Source organism: Chlamydotis macqueenii, chromosome 1 (genome assembly GCF_036417535.1).
Source record: "Chlamydotis macqueenii isolate bChlMac1 chromosome 1, bChlMac1.mat, whole genome shotgun sequence".
Taxonomy (NCBI): Eukaryota; Metazoa; Chordata; class Aves; order Otidiformes; family Otididae; genus Chlamydotis; species Chlamydotis macqueenii.
Window position 1 is genome coordinate 33,031,521 of NC_141556.1, and position 18,051 is coordinate 33,049,571.

Genomic DNA, 18,051 nt, shown 5'->3' on the forward strand with positions numbered 1-18,051 from the left:
GGTATGGATGATGCCATCTAAGGTCTGGGCTTTGGATTGTTTCAGGAACCTTTTGGCTTTATGACACAGCTGTGCTCATTAGGACATCCACTGCGTATTAGGCCTCAGTTTTATCATTCTTTTTGCAACTTAAGCAAACTGAATGAGCATTAATAAGACTCTGCTTTGGCAGCAGGTGTGACTATATTATAAAACACCCAAAAATTAAAGAAGTATTTCAATTTGCTACATTTTATTAAATTTTTCAGTAATAAATGAACTAATATTAAACAATCATTATCCAGGTCTTGGGTTACAAAAAGAAGAGGCTTAACCAATCATTGCTCTGTAATACAAAGTGCGGTAACATAAGTAGAAAGCTCTTGGAAATGTTTTCAAACATTTCATTTTTAAAGAGCTCCTAGGGCAGAGCTATATTGAATGAAATTGATGGCAAGGTCCAGGGTGGGACAATCTGTCAACACAGCAGGCACACATCGCCAGCATAGTATGTTAACCAGGAGCTGAGATTTTAAACAGCTTTCACCCGTGATAAGGTAATAATTCATTCCAAACTTCTTGACTTTGTGAGCTGTTCTGTTATCATCTTTCTAAAAGAGATTTGGGGACCTTTGTACACATGGTAAGTCCAGCTAGGAAATGGTCTTGATACTTCAAACTGACTGATGAAAACTTTTTTTTTTTTCATTAAGAAACAAGTGATCTATACACTGTCTTTGAATTCTGCCTTGTAACCAAAAACCTTCATATGCTCAGTTTTTCCCATTTGAGTAAAGCAACAGAGCCTGTGCTAGTGTCATTCATTACAGAGCCACGTGTCCTGTCTTTTATACCAATTTGATGCAAATGTAATTTCAGAAATCTAAATAGAATTAAACATGTTTTGTCCCAGCATTTAGATTTATGCAAATTCAGGTAAACTATCATTTGATTGACAGAGAAACTGATAACAGCATACGTCAGTGGAAGTATTGTTTAGATTTATTCTATGATGCAGCATTCTCTTGTGGGCTATGGAAGATGCCACACTGAATGCAGCCGTGGACGTCTTGCTTTGAGGGCAGCTGGCTGCAGAGGAGATGTTGTGGCATTCTGCAATTGCTGTTCATAGCACAACTGGTGGTTACTCCAGTCCTGTATAATCCATATTTGAAGACACTTTCAAACGTCAAATGACATATGCATATATATGCAGTCATCTGTTACAGGGTTTGTGAACACTTTTCAAACTCAAAAACCAGTTGGTCTAGTATGTGGAGAGTTTTACGTGTAAAGTCCATTCCTCCCTAAACACAGCATTAAAATACGCTCACCACAAAGTGAAGACCTGCTTTAACTTAGTGAAGATAGTCACTGCCTCGGATGAAATATATTTCCTTTTTTAGTAGACATTGATGGGGTTATCAACCCAGAAATCTCTGTGATAGATTGCCAGTAATGGTTGGAAAGGCCCAGGAATGAGTGTAAGTCAAATTCATCTTTCAAGGCCTTCTAGCTAGAGATGACAGTTATTTTCAAGGCTCCTAGGAAAAACACAAAGCCAGAAAACTCAGTGAAGAACTGGCCAAATTAATTTAATGTCTTCTCTGTACAATGACTGAATGACCTAGGAGAAAACTGAAGACAATACTAATGAAGTCAATAAAAAATACTAAACAAAGCTGCATGAGCAACTATATGCAGTCCCAAAAGCTGTCTTCCATTTTACAGCCTTTGTGAAATGGATGTAGTTATTTGCTCTGCAGAGGTCTAAAAATTTTGCTGATTCTAGTCTCTCCAGTGGTTGTTGATCAAAGAATCCAAGTGCATCCATCAGTTCCAAATGCTGATTTGTCTCAAAGTCTCATCAACAATACAAAGTTTCCCTGTTTCGAGAGAAAGTGGGGCACTGCAGAATATAGCCCTTCCAAAAGTATTCCTCTAGCTGCTCTCTGTAGGTGCTTGCTGGAGACTGAATGAGCAATCACGTCAGTGATGGGGAGGCAGCCTGTAGGCTCTCTTATGCTTGTCAGACACATATGTTGAAGTATTTCACAGGGAAAAAAAAAGGATTGTATAGCTGTAAAACTGGAGAGCACTCAATCAACATTAGCTACAGTATTTAATGGAATATTAAACACAGAATATATATTTAACAAAATTTAGGTCAGCACAATATCTGTTAAACTCAGAGTCTCGTTAGCACTGCCTAAACTATTTTGAGCTTGCTATGATCATGGAGGCAACGCAAAAGTTGTTGTGGTATGTGGGTCTCTGGAGGGTAAACTGTGTGGATGCCTAACCTGACCTAAATGTGGCCCCTTGTTCTGACATCCAAGAGAAAAAGGCTGTCTCTGACTTGTAGCCTGGCTCTGGTGAAAGAACTCCCTTCTTGGATAGGCATAAGAGGTGAGATGTTGATTATCTACTCCTTAATACTTTCTACAAGATGGTTATGACCCTAAAGGAGATCCACAAGAAGAGAAGGCCACGGCAGAAGCAGCAAATGCCACCGGTTATACCACAGGAGAAATGAAAACTGATGCCTTTTTCCACTTGCTGTACTTCCCCTCTGCCTGAATTCTGCAATGTCATCCAGCACTGAGCTGTGCCCCTGCCTTTGGTCCTGCTAAGGCATCCTTAGCCATTTGCATGAATCTTAGATCACCAAAACACTGACAAATCTTAGGGACAGGGAGGCCGTATTACAGGTTATGGACCACATTGAAATTCATACAGCACTGAAGTTAGGTCAAGTGGACTGCTCAGGAGGAAGAATCAGATCTAAGACCAAACAGGGAAGAGATAGAAGGTGATAGCAAACCACGAGAGTGCTAACTGCCAGGTGAGCACATCAGCTAAAAGCACATGGTAGGAAAGTTGGGTTTTTAAAATGAAAATTACATGGCAAATTCTGAGCATCTTCACATCTGAGTCTTACTTGTTAGGACATTCAATATTGAAGAGACTGACTGAGGCTGGAAAGTAAAGGATGACAAATTATTTAAGGAGAATAGGGACCTTTGCTTGCACCTTGTTGGGAATCCTGCAACAAAACTTTTTTTTTTATTACTATTTTTTTTGAGAAAACTCAAACATTCAGAAATGCATCACTTTTGATTAAACTTTCATTGAGAAATGTTTCTGATCTGTGGGAAGGAATTTCTGATCAAAACTAGTGAGAGGCTCAGTCTCCTCAGAGTAGCCAGTAGCATGGTGATCAAATCCATGTGGATGAATGTTAATCTGAGCCGCTGCACTTCTCAATGCAGGGCAGGTGAGGGGAGAAGCCTCAGTCTGGGTTTACTGCACAAAAATCCTTGAGTATTACTCTTTCTTCCAGGATTTATCTGTTTTCTGATTTCTGTTTACCATAACAAGCTGGAAAAGAGTGCAGATTAGTCTCAGGATAGAACATAGGGCTTTTTCTGAAATATTGAAAAGTTCCTGTTAAAGAGGGATAACTTGTTGACAGGCTCAAAGTTTAACCAAATACGTATCTGAGCATCTTAGTGAATTCAGCCACAACAATTCTCAAATTCTCTTGTCATTTTTCCTTCTTGGAAGTTCCTTATCTTCACTGATCATTAAAAGAGGAGAATATTCATATGCCCACAAAAGTGGGCATATAATTATAAGAGTAGCACTGGCCTTTAGCGTGTATTATGGTGAGTCTCTTCATTAGCTTCTTTTTTGCTCTTTTGTCTTTCTAATCCTGTTCTATTTATAGAAAGGCTAACTTTCGAGGAGATCAAAATCACAGTAATTTGGATGTGACTTTTCTTTGTCTTCTAAGAAGACGTGTGTCATCCTTGTATTGGAACTGGCTTAACTTCTGGAACAACATGCATATTAACTTTTATTTCCTGAACGATTTTTGAGTTGATATCAATTCTTCTTGAATCATCTGCAAAAAGTATTATACATTACAATTACTGTAAATGTCAAGTGAAGTTTTGACTGCTTGCATTTGTAAAGTCTTAGCTGGAGCAACAGTGTCAGCTGAAATTCAGAAATCCTATGCACAAACAAATCCCTTCTGTTTTGATTGCATAGATTTTTTTCAGGAGAAATCGTAATACTTTTTTTTTTTTTGTTTGAGGCTAGTGCCATTGCTGTTCACTTTTTTCTGTAGCCAAATAGGACTGCTTCTTGGATTATAATGTCGTATTTCCTCCGTAAATGTTAATGTCATATAACTTACATGCTTGGCTACTAGGATTCTTTTATTGGAGGGAAAATATCATAGGAGCACAGAATCACAGGATAATTCAGGCCGGAGTTCAGGATCTCAGAAGGACTCTGGTCTTCTACTCAAAGCAGAGTTAGCTCTGAGCTGAGATCAAGTTGCTCAGAGCTTTATCCAGTTGAGTCTCAAAAACCTGCAGTGATGGAGACTGCACAGCCTCTGGGCAGCCTCTTCCACTGCTTGGAGGTCCTCACTGGGAATAGTTTTTCCTTATACCCAGTCTGAATCTCTCTTGCTTCAACATATGCATTGTCTCTTGTCCTCCTCTCATTCACTGCTGTGAGGAGGCTGGCTCCATCTTTGTGCTAACCTCCCCAGAGGAATGGGGGGCAGCTGTTAGATGCTTCCAAAGCCACCCTTTCTCCAGGCTGAACTTGTCCACACCCCTCAGCCTCTCCTCACAAGACAAGTGCTTCAGCCCCCAACCAGCCCCGGGATCTCCATTTTGTTTGTTGGTTCTTTTTATGTACTGAGGGCCCAAACACTGGTTGTGACAATCTGGATATGGTCCAACAAGAGCAGAGTAGAGGGAAATAATAATTTTCCTTGATCTGCTGGCCATGCTTCTCTTAATACAAGGCCAGACACTGGTGGGACCTCTGTGCTGCCAGCACACATCCCAGTTCATGCTCAGCTTGCTGTCTGCTAATGCCCTTTTCTTACTAAGGTAAGATTGATATTCTCTGGCAAATTTTTTACATAAAAATGCATTGCTTAGGAGGCAAGATTAAAGCTTTTTGGATTTTTTTTTTTTGGTGTTGCAGTTATTTTGGAAATACATTTAATCAAAATATAATCAACTTGTTAGATGAAAGAGCCTGCATTTATTCAAAGTGCTTTGGAAAAAAAAAACCATTAAAGAGCAGTTCAAAACAATTGTAATTATATTTTACTTTGATAGGGTTTGCACAAATGTAATTGTAAATGGCACAACATCTTGATGAATAAGAAGTTATATTCCATAGATACCATGGTGTTTGAAACTTAAATTAATGAGAAATTTCTTATTCCATCAAACTACTTTATAGCTAAAATATGCAGCTAATCTAATTCAGAACATAGAAAGCTATTAAGCTATTATGGCTAGCTTATTCTAAATTCAAACTGTATTTTTAAATTTTCATTGTGGATATAATATGTTGTCTGAAAGTCTGAAAAACCATGAGAATATAAGTGTATACTATACAGCCCTCCCACCTACTCTTGTCAAATGCTTTGTTTAAGAGAAGCAACATGACAGCAACTGGGCAAGGACAACATGTTCCATATAGTCTACATAGATAAAATCAGACCTTGTTTTTATCCTTAATGCTTTGCAATTCATGATCACAAAGACAGCAGGAAATTTTATGGGTTTTGTTCTTGTTTTTTACAAAAACTTGCAAGTATAATTTTAAGACTCTCCAACATCAAAATGCTTTGCAAAGTAATTTCAATTTTCTAAAATGTGTTTTAAAAAGCAAATAAACCCCAACTTTTCAGTGGCATTTTTCATGACAGTTTCTAAATAGAACTTTTCCGTTATTTTATTCAAAGATGAGTTTTGACAGTTCCTAAATAAAATGTGTTTGTTTTTCAACTCAAGCAAGCTTTTCACTATTTTCTTGAAATAAATTAAAACATTGACATCTCACTTCAGTTTTGAGATTCAGCTCTGGATTTATGTGCCTGGTATTTACATCTTGATTACGGCTATTGACGTGCCAGCTCCTAGTACAGCTGACGGAGCTCTGATCAATGCGGATGATGGTTATTCAGCTTGCCCTAAGTATAAACTTGCATTTAGTCACCCGAACAATTTTCCAGACTCCATTGACTGAATAAAGGTGGGATTAAGGTCCGTAAAGATAGGCATTAACTACAGTTTGCAATGTGTTAGGGTACTGAAAAAGTGCATAGGCCTGGTAGATATGACACAGGAATCAGAGGTGACCTTCTATTGCAGGGTCAGGAGGCCAACTCAGGTACTCCACAGTGCCTCAAATCACACTAAGCATAGAATCATAGAATCACAGAGTAGTTTGGGTCAGAAGGGACCTTTAAAGGTCATCTAGTCCAACCCCCCTGCAAGGAGCAGGGACATCTCCAACCAGATCAGGTTGCTCCGAGCCCCATCTGGCCTTGAATGTTTCCAGGGATGGGGCGTCTCCCACCTCTCTGGGCATCTACCACCTCTCTGGGCAAAAGAAATATAAGTCTATAATGTCCTGAAGGAAATATTTACAGTGTTGTCTATGTAGTAAAACTTTGGTGAGGGCTAAAGTTTCGTTAATTATGAAATAAATGGTGAATACAAACAATGCTAGTAAATTCAGTAATTGGGAAATAATGAATAAAGTTATTTATTAATGAAATAATTGGTTTATTAATTCATGGATTTTTAGCACCTTCCTGACTTACATGTTGTTAATTGGGTCTTCTGAAAATCAATCCGTTTGTCTTAAATCAACTGTCTAGAAATCCAGATAACCCAGATCATAGATAGGGTTGAAAATGTAGTGTTAAGTCCACACCTATGCTCTTGCTTTTTTCTAAAACTAGAATTTAATAACATGTTTCAGCTCAGGGAAATTAAGGAGGTGCTGGGATATACCTTTAGCTTCTGCTATAGATCTGAAGAGCCTAATTTTAGGCTCTTAGAGTAGCATTTCAATTACCATCTAAATGCATTTGAAATGGGATTTGCCTTCTAAATGTAAAGACATCTGTTTTTTTCCATTTCAATAGGTTTTTTTCCATTCTGTATTCCAATGAATTTAAGATTTTACCGAGTACTTCATGATCACTGATAAAAGGAGGCCAAAAATGTTTTCTTCTCATAACCAGTATCTGTGATCATTACTGATGGTGCTGGAAACATGGAAAGCCAAGGTCTCTATTATGTATGTTTTGGCATATGATCCCATGTCTTCCAGCTATGGTGAACAGCAAGCCTTTGTCGTACTCTTACCAAGGACTGAGAATAACATACTTAATAGCTAGCCACTAAGACACTCAGCTGCGTGTGGGAAATCTGTATCTGGAGAGTTGTACTGGTGTTGACTTGTTCATAGAAACCAGAGCAGCTGCAACTAGAGAGGCTGAAGAAACAGTACCGTGTAGCATCCCAAAGCCTGGTTATTGTGGCATTCATCTGGTCTCTTTAAGACTGATATTCAAATACCTGGTCTGAATCACACAGAACAGGTATTTGCCCCTGGTCTGTTTGCCTCATCTCATGCAGCTGAGATCCTACCCTAACTCCTGGTTCCTCAGTTGCAGTGAGGTGCAGGAATCATGCCCAGTTCTGACACAACTTCGCTCATGTTACGGGAATCAGCCCTTTCACAGGTAAATTCCGTATGTTGATGAACTGCCCTTGTCTGAATATAAACCTGTCAGGCAGGTCTATCCTCAAGCACAGTCAATGCTCTGAAAATATTTTTGAAAATCTTGTTTCTGTTGTTTCTTCAGCCAGCTGCCTTCCACCTCCCATTCTATTGATAGACTAAGTGATGTATCCACCTGAAAGTAAAATAGAAAGAAGTCTGACCTTTACCTTATGTAGAATTTTTGGGGGGGGTTTCAAAATGTTTTCTACTGGAGTTAGGCAATTAACTTCTCACTTTGGAAGTTGAATATGGAGTAAAGTTCCTTGGATATAACTCATGTAAGTCCTGTACTACCTTGTGTATGATAGATGTTGATTGAAAAAGTTTTTTTACAAGCAAGAGCACAAACCTTCTTAAACTGTTTTCCTTTTCTGTGTCACAGATAGGAAATGGCATTTGAAACTTAAAGCTTATGGCTGATGAGTTTAATTTAAATGAGCTGCTGTTTGAAATAGATAACACTTTCATTTTAGTAAATTAATGGTGTGGCAAAAGGAAACTCGAAGATGCTTCTACCTGTAATAAAAAAATGGTGCTCTCTAGAATTCTAATATTTCACCACGTGATTACATTACCTAATCTTATTCACTTTATTCATGAAACATAGTAAAATGTTACCTTTGTGCATTAACCTAAATGTAATTTCAGACTTTATACAAATCTTTGTGCAAAAACCCCAAGTAGCTCTGGAATTGTATTGATACACTCTAATAAAATTACAGCTGTCACAGTCAAAGGATAGAAGTAAAGCAAGGTTTGTGGGAGAGGTAATATCCTTTCTTTGACAAACTGATATAACTGGAAGAAATAAACTAGTGCTGAAATAAACAAAAAATGTTTTCATGTAAAATGAATGTATAAAAATGCAGAATAAAGATTTCCAGTTTTGCCAAACTCAGAGCATCCTTTATGCTCTGTGGTGCCCAGTTTCTTCAGCTCACCAGGCAGAACAACAATGAGCGTAGAGTAGAAGACTTACCTGGGAATGCAAGACTGAAACATGCTGTATCGGCTATTGATAAGCATATATGAGCCAGTCTCAACACAGAGTTCCCTTTGCTATTCCCTGTTTGAAACAGAAAGTATTTTAGGACTGGCCATTTCAGAAGACATATTTTGGAACTGGCAGTTACTGGCAAATACTGAATTACTTACCCATTACATCCTACTGTAGGATGGAAACTGGAAATACATTGTTGTGATGGCAATTTTAAAAAATAGATAATGCAATTAAAAGTTTGAATTTAGTTTGAACTGTTTTCTTCTAATTGGTATTTAACTTCAGGTAATTAAGTCTTTTTGATGGTAATCTATGTTAATATACTTTCTCCCACTTATTTATGTCTGAGGAGCATGCCATGGGGGATGTGGCTCTCTGAAATCTGGTGGTAGTATTATTCCATGTCTCTATGACATATTTGCCCCCATCAGGGGAACAAGCACCATATTTTAACAAAAGAGGTCCAGTGTAATTAATTTTCCAAATATTCCTAGATATTTGTTGCAGGGGATGACTTCTAGGGTGTGTCTGTATTAGCAGTTCACTTCAGTAGCACACTTCTGAAGTGACTCTCCCAGTCATCTCTCCGCCTGCCCTTTGGTTCATGGCATGGATTGATCTTGGAGTGCACAGGTGGGATTTCTTCTGGGTGCAACTGAAGTGGAGGCTGCTCTCTGGGATCTCACCTAGCGAGCTGCGGGTGTGGATGGGTACAAATGCTGTGAATATGAGGTCCTCAACACCAACTGTGTCACTCTACAGCCCTGCACTACGCCGTTGCACTGTAGTAGCTGCTGATAAAGGCAGAGATCTTGAGCCCCTGCTCTCTCTCCTGTCCCAGCCAGGGCAGGAGAACAGTGGCCAGCTGGAGGCTTGAATCTGTGCAGCTCCAGAGAACTCAGATGCTTTTCACCAGGACAGCATCTGTCCCTTACGCTTGCTTAATGGCAGAAGTGGTGCTGACACCAAGTAACAGGCAGACTAAATACTTCATTTTAAATGTTTTTAGCGTTGCTATTTTTGACAGATTTAATAACAGAACCATTCCTAATTAAAACAAGGGAAATAAAAAGTGTTGGCATTTGCATACGAACATCTGCAGTAGCATTGTTCTTTATAGTTATTGTACACTGTGGGACAGTATGTTTGGCCAGTGCTGATTCTGGGATTAAAAATTATGGAGAGTATTTAACTTGATGGATGATCTTTCTTTCCTGAGGACTGGAAAGCTTTTTTAATATCAGGACCAGTAAAATTTGTTCCTTCCTTTCTGTATCTGTTTTCCCAGGGTGTTTTTAACTACTTTGGCACATTCCTGAAAAATTGACGTTATAAACCACTGCAACTGAAAACATAAATAGTAATTTATAAAACATTGATTAGAATTGCATTTCTGTTTCCTACAGCACCATCTGAAGCTGAAGGTTTTGTTGAATGCTGATTAACTGCTAGATGGTTTTATTCAGAGTTTAACTATACCTAGACTATATGCTAGTTAATTTTCTTTATTTAGTAAATTCACATATATATATTATATTTTACTAATTATAAATGCTTATTTCCTTAATGAACAATAGTAGCAATACAGAATTTAGGATCTTGTTTCTTTTGTAATGTGTCCTTCTGTCCCAAATGTCCATAGTATTAAGCAATACTTGGAATGTTTATCAGCGATGTTTAACCGTTTTTAAATAACCTGGCTTAGTGACAATTGTGTGTGAAAATGTGATGAAAAGTTCTCACAATGCTATATCATACAGATTAAGAGCTGCTTTTGACTAAGTGCAGGTAGGTTTTTTTCAGGAAAAGGTGTGGTCAAAGGGCAAGAAACTGCTTTTTCCCTCTTGGAAAAAACAAAATGAAGACAAGGAAAATAGCCTAAGTTTGTCTTTCATCTCTTCAGTTGATCTCAGCAGAACTCTTACTCTCTGGTCATCAAAGCTGCAGCTTCATAAAAGATTTGGCAGAGGGTCATGCAAGACAGAAAAAAATTATAAATAGCTCTAACAATGAGCAGCTCAAAGTTGCTGGTAAATTGAAGGCAGTACTATCTTCCCCTTATGTATGGTTGTGCAAAGAATTGTATTTGAAATCTGGGCAGCAAAAAACTTCACTTTCACTTTGTTACTGTTTGAGGTCCCATCATAGACCAGAATTTGTTTTCAGTATACTTTGCCCTGCTGATTTAGATGTGAAGAATCAAGAGACTCAGATTGGAAACAGTTCTTGTTTCCAACATTAAATGTTTTGTGAACTTTTATACATTTCTTAGCTTGTCTTTATCTTTCCAGGAACAAATTCTGTTTTGTTCAGTTTTCAACTCAGTACAGACTAATAACACAAACTATTTCCTGAAGACGTGGCTGGATGAAGTCAAACGTACTTCTTGCATAGGTCTGTAGAGGATGTCCTATAAATGGCTTTATTGTACTGCATTGGGGCTGCAAGAGAATGAGTCAGGCCCTCATCAGCTCTGCATAGGGATTCTTGATGTGAGAGGTAGGACATGCAAAACAGCAGAAGAGGGTGTCCACAAGCAGCCAGGACCTAAGATCACTGCAGCGCATTGTGTTTTCTCTCAGCCAATACTTCTGAGAATGTCAGTAACTTCATTCTTGGCATACTGATTTAATGAAGCAACTCAGGCAAGCCAGCCTTCCAGTTTGAACTGCCTTTGTCATGGCCATAGTATTAACTGAGCAATTAGAATATGGGCACTTGCATGGGCAGTTTACAGATACAGCCAGGAAAACCTTTTTACCAACAGAGTTGGTGGCACTGCTGTTATTTTGGAATTAAAACAAAAATATATGATGTGCTCCTCCCCCCTCACAAAATAAAGTGTTGCATCAACACTTGACATCAGTTGTGATAGATTGCAAAGCACGGGTATTCCCTTCCTCTCCCTTTCTGGCTCAGTCTCCCACAGCTCTTCCTCCAGAGCCCAGCTTCGTGTTTTGGAAGAGTCCGTCTGCTGCTCTGGCACACAGTGCTCTCTCAAGGCAAGGACTGCACCGGCATGGGATGGTGCTAGTGGCATTTTAGATGACAGTGGTGGGATTTCTCTTTGGGCAGACAGACTGCGAACTCCAATATGGCAGGCAGTCTGCACACTAAGCTGCACAGGCTCAACTGTGACGTTTCCAAATTGCTGGCTTCTGATGGAAGAATGTATTTCTTGCTAGTTATGTATCTAGAGAATTACTGATGTATCTGAATGCAGTTACACACTCAGAAAACAACAACTGCATTGCAGATACCAGGAATAAGTGGCTTTTTCTTTTCTCCACAGAGAAATTTGGGCTTATCCCATTCTGAAAGAATTTGCAGTTCATAAACTCAGGATTGTGCAGGTGGCAAGACAAAGGGAGAAGAGTTCCAGACTAGTCAGCCAGGGCAAGGACAATGTCTGGAGTAAGATGAGGGCACTGGCAAAACAACACTGTAAGGGAGTGTGCGGAGTTTTGAGGGCCTTCAGTGCCAGACTGAGTTTACAAAACTAGTTTGGGGATTAACAGTTACGTCCAGCACACAGTGTGGCAGCTCCTGATCCTGATATCCCAGGAAGTTGAGTATTTCATGTTGTCCCTGCCACTTGGAAATGGAAACAAGCTGGTCTTGCTTTGAGGCAATGGCAAAATTCATCTTTACTTTTGCCACTATTGGGTGATGTCACCCATGGAGTAGCCCAGAGTGTAGATATGGAAACATCTACTGGGGAAAGATTCTGGCAAAGAATCCTCCTAAACAATTCAGGTTCTCACAGCACTGGATGGATTGCTCACTCCACTGGGTTTTGTGGGGTTTGTTTTCTTTTGCTGAACATTTAAGATTTATCTTAGTCTTATGGAAGAGCTTTTTAGGAAATCTCACTCTATCCTCAATATTTTGGAGTGGATGAAAGCAGGTAGCCCTGGCACTTCAACTTTAGAGTATTTGCTGAAGAGGGACATAGCTCTGCTCACTCAAATACACACTGTTCTCATTTTATGTTCTACATAATGTTTTTACCTCAACTGGCCCTATTTTGCTTCTGTTACTTTTCCTTACTGTGATGGAATGAGTGCATGGGCTTTGTGTCCTTGGTGTTTGAGTCCAGATTATTTTTTCCATTACACTTTGTACGTATGTCTTGTTTCTTTAATGTGCCTGTGTTTCTCATTTAAATTTTCTCAGTTTTTGTTCACCCTTTGGCCACAGCTGTGCTAGAGTGTGGCATGCAGGGCATCTGGGCACTGGGACACCAGGAGAGAAATTTCTCAAAAAAGCCTCATGAGCTTTTCTCAGAGGGTGAGGGGAGAGCACTGGCAAGGAAAGAATGATTAAGAGCTACTTTCCTTTACAATAGGATTTTTATTTGAAGAATCAGTAGGAAAGTCCAGACAGATCTCTGGTCATCATGTGCCAGCTCAAACATTGTATGCAAGGGACAGAGAGACAGAAAGTTTGGGGATAATTTTTTTTTGTGATTTTTGAAAGAGCAAGAGGTGTTTAAGAGGAGTGTGGTATTTTCAGCCCGACAGGCAGAAATAGAGCTGAAATAATATGCCTGATGACCATGGCATGTGTGGGTAATGTAGGTATGTATGGACTCTCACAACACAATGAAGGCCACTGTTTTGAGTGATTACAAGAGTTCCTTCTTTAGCAGAAGCTATGCAGTACACAGCATGCGAGCTTAATGTGTACAGGGTTTAGGAACCTTTTACCTAGGTGAACAAATGAAGTCTGTGATCTCCTAGCAAAGCAGCCCAAGGGAAGCTCCATGAGCATGCTGTTAAATTCATGAGCATATCCAAAAAAGTTTATGGACTGATATTCCTCAGAGTGAGCAGGGATGTACAACACTGCCTACAGTGCAGGTCAGTACCTGTATACTGGTCTCAAATCAAATATGCCCTGTTTTCTAAACATATCATCAAACCCGCTAATCCGCCAGGGTCTGTATTATGCTGCAGTGACAGTCTTTCTCTATTCACATAATTATGACCCTCACTGAAGAGTCATATGTGACCAGCATCTCAGACTTTTGCAAAGTTCAAGACATCAACAGAGCAAAGGCATGGATGACATCTGTGATGGGAGTGTGTGTCTGCTGACATAACACACCAGCTCTGAGTTTCCCCACCTCTAAGTGCTTTCCAAAGAACTCATCAAAATTGGGTTGTCCACACTGCAGAGGATGATGGCTACTTTCTTGGACACTAGGATGGCAGTATGGAGACACTGTAGGTAAAGTAATGCCGGGTTCTTGCCATAGTCTGTTGGAGATAGCCCGTTGCGTGTGGATGTTCTATACTTGCTATTGATTGTACTGGTGTAGAGGAAAATGAGGTGTCATGGTCATTCGCCTCCAGAAATGGCATTTCTCCATGATAGAGATTGCAAGGTTGAAGTTATGACCTGTCTGCCATGAGGGATTGTCTGCAGCCATGACCAATGACCTGCTCAAGCTTCTGGCCCATGTTGTGCATAACCTTTTGCAGTGTACAATACACTGGGTGATAGATGCTAAGTGGTTGGTCAGCTTAGTCAAAGCTTATGGTCCAGCAAAGTGCTGTTGTGCAAAGATGCAGAAGACAAAGACATCTGATTTTGCCCTTGCTAAGTGTGTGAGGACAAAATTAATGTTCTGGTGGCAAATGAGGGCCAGCAGTGTGGATTCAGTTTGCATGAGTGACTCGATTTGGCAAATTCAAGACCAAACTCAGTCCTAGCTATCAAAGATTATAGAGATACAGCCTAAGAAATTACCTGCTTCTTGAGAGGTTCCTGGCTATAGAAAGTTCCTCTCTTCAAGCTTTCCCTCAGTTCAGTGTAGAACTAGGGGTTTCAGATCATCACTAGCAGCGATAATCACAGTACTGACTTTTCTGGACCTATGTAATAATTTTAACTTCTCAGTATGCAATTGGCCTAGACAGTGTTTTTTTTGCAGTCATTTTTAATTTTTATTCTTCATAGCAACCTTGTATCTTGAAGAGTATAGGCTATGTTGTAAAATGTGTGTTATTGTAGCTGAATAGGTGCTTAGGGCACATAATCATTCAATACAGCAAGCTAGAATTAGATGTGAAATATAAAAGTGTATTTCCTTTGTGAAGTACAGAAAGAAGTTGCATTTTTTAATATCTGGTACAGAGAAGAGTAAGTCTTCTCTTGCCTTTCCCCTCATAGCCCTTCTATAAGCAGAAGATGGAGAGGTCCTGCTAGCAATGCTGTGAAGAGTTTGATGGCATAGCTGTTTCCCAGGAATGTGCATAGCAGAATAAAGGACAAACTGCACTGGCCTAAATACTGCAAGGTAGTTCACATCGGTTCATCTGATACAAGTTGTGTCAAGTTAAATGAAATCCTCAGCTTCTCTTAATCACTGGGACACTGGAGCAATGCTGTACTTTCACAAGAAGTGCACTGAACTCTAACCCAGACAGACTCAGTTTATAATAACTCCAAAAGCATATATTGAATATTTTGCAGTGTTCCAGTATCATAGGTCAAAAATACAACTGAGTGCTAATTATGCTGTTTAATGCAACCAATTCAAAAGTCTATTTATAACCTCTTTTATTGGTTTCACATTTTCTTACTGTATTAGCAGCCCATTTTCTGCTCCCTTCCCTCCCTATTTGACATTTCAAAATGAATAACAAAGCAGTTTTTTAAGTGCATATGCATTTCCTCAAGGAAATCAGGGCTTGAGCGCACACATTGGTCTTTGCATGCATACCAATGAAGCATGCAGAAAAATACATCTGCCTTTGCTTGCATACATGCCAAAGTTTGGCCTTCCATGCTTTGAACTCTTGCTCCGAAATGCAAATGCATAATTCAAGAGGACTGAAGCAGAATAGTGTTGAGCATAACTTTTGGGTACATGGCTCCCATAGCAAACTGCGCAGACTTGAATTACAATTCCCAACTGTCCATGCACCAGGAGATGTGGGTTCCTCAGAAAGAGGACGAGGAAAGTCTGTGTGCCCAGTGGCCAGGGCAGTCTGCACGGGCTGACAGACAAGCACCAAGGACTCTGTTCTTTCTGAAGAATTCAGCTAAAGTGGGAACATTTACCTCCATGTGAATTTCGGCTATCAGGGTGAAATAGGTGAGAGAAACCATCTTTGTGGATCTCAAGGGACTATATGCATGAGAGAAGCACTGTAACGAATCACCTCTCTGAAGTAAACCCATTCTGGGTATGTGCCAAAGTGGAGCTTGTGGAAAAGCCGATTGGGTTCAGGTACTGACAGGTGAGATGGTAGTTAAGCAAATGTTTTGGAGATAAGCAGGCTCAAATGTTGCTTAGGGCTAATTAAGTCTAATATGCCTCATTCATTCCTTTCTGGCCCAGATGCTGGTAATGTACTCAAGGGATACTGTTATGGTGCCAACCACGGTGTTGAATATAACTGAATTTATTTGTTAAGAATAAATATAAATGTTCAAAGGGAAAGGTAGTAGCAATCGAGTCATTTTGTGTCTCATTATATTGTGAAGAAGCGCAGCCCATCGTGCCACAGAAGAATGATGTTTAGGAGTCCAAATGTGTACACTACTGCTTATGTGCATATTTGTTTTCCCTTCTTACAGAGACGCAGCCAAGGCTGATGTATAAAAAGAAATGCCTACAGACTGGTAGTCTGTGACTGCTGGTGTACAGATTTTTCTTTTACTCTTCTGAGCATTTGTCCCATTTGGAAGTGTCATGGGAAATATTCCTCACATTGTTTTACAGCCCTCGATAGCTGAAGAAAATGAGACTTTATTGCTGCAGAAAAAAAAACTCCACCCTGCCAAAATTATTTAGCTGTGTGTGTGCATTCAGATGTTGATATGCCCCTATTATAGCACAGATTTACTGACAGCTATGGCTACTGGGAGAAGCCTTGCTCCCCCTCAAATTAGCAGCTAAATTTGCCTGCTTCCACCAAACCAGGAATTCAATCAGTCATTGCCGCCAGCTCTGAAGGATATCAGTAAAGTGCTGCTGGAAAAGATGCCAAGCTATTTTGGAGGGACAGCTTAGAAAGATATTTTCTTAAATACCATATTGCAAAATTGTATGAATTAGCCAAATGTATCTTCTGAAATTCTCATAGCATTCATGTGGAAGCTTTATTACTTTCGTAATTCACTCTTCGCCGACTTCTGAAATGCCGTAAGATGTGTTGAATACTTGTGCAAAGGACATCTCAGGAGACAGAAAGCAAAATCTTTCTACAACCCTCAGAATTTTCTAAAGATTAATTTAGTGCAATAAATATTTCTTTCATACAGACATATCTCTGTATAAAAAGTACACTTCACAATTAGTGTCCTATAGCTCCTCTAGCTGAGAAAAGACTTTTCAAAATTTCTCAAGTCTTTGATGCCTTAGCAAATGCTCTCTCAAATTGTTTATTTGAATTTGGTCTAGATCATACAGTCCTTGGTACATTACATTCTATAGTTTACTTCTTTCTTATTTTACTTAATTGGTTTGCATCTTCAGTGAAAAATATGGAATGAAGAACAAGAGAGACATACTCCAGCCTAATTTTGCAACATGCTTATACTAGCTACTAAATTTATTTTTACTAAGGATACAGCTGACTGCTTTCCTATTTTGAATTAAATGATTTGTTTGTATACCTCATTTTCTTCAATCTCTTTTCATCAGCAGAAAAGTACTGATAAAGCACTAGCTGACCATTAGAAAACTGATAAAATAGAATGATACATCTTCATTACTATCGTATTCTCTCTGAATTATTTTTTTTTCCCTTACAGGACGGTTCTATTTACCCTGACCTCTGTAGTTGTGCTTGTCATCACTACTGACTGGATCAGCTGGGACAAGCTGAATCGTGGATTTCTGCCAAGTGACGAGGTCTCAAGAGCCTTCTTGGCTTCTTTCATCTTGGTGTTTGACCTTCTTATTGTCATGCAGGTACACTCTCTGAATGTTTCATTCAAGCTACTGAGGTTGCCTAGTCACTCTATTTCCACTACAGCAAATGGTGTTTAGCTAAGACTACATAAATGTTTGGTTTGCAATTGCTATTAGTAGGGGCATTTTGTAACACCATTCTCAGTGACTTTACAAAAAGCCCCTGGCCTTGTACTGTGAAAACATTTCTGTTCTTAGACTACCAGGTCTGGTGACTTCAGATTTGAAGAGGTCTCTGTGACTTTCCAAATTTGAAGGTGTTTTCTGCAAAAATGAAATCAGAAAAAGAAACAGAAGTTAGTTATTTTGTTAATTCAAGGCTTCTATTAGGAGGGTGAGAGAAGCTTGGCCAAACAAGAAAGAAATACTCCCATATTTCAAGCATTTACAATATTAGGTGTACACACATTACAGCATTTTAATAGATGAAAACTAGTATTTGCTATTAAGATTTCACTTTCCGCTTTCACATGAACATGTCTTTACTTTGATGACAGATCCTTGTACTGCAATGTCTTCTGCC

At 39.3% G+C, this 18,051-nt stretch overlaps 1 protein-coding gene across 2 annotated transcripts in view; it reads left to right on the top strand.

Annotated features, from left to right (window-relative positions):
• Positions 1 to 18,051, top strand: part of TMEM117 (transmembrane protein 117) — a 217,142-nt gene that overhangs the window by 155,769 nt on the left and 43,322 nt on the right. For both annotated transcript variants that reach the window (XM_086740017.1, XM_086740015.1), the window contains one exon: positions 17,369 to 17,528. In XM_086740017.1, the coding sequence (XP_086596143.1) occupies positions 17,369 to 17,528 (160 nt within the window). The remainder of the gene's footprint in view (positions 1 to 17,368; positions 17,529 to 18,051) is intronic.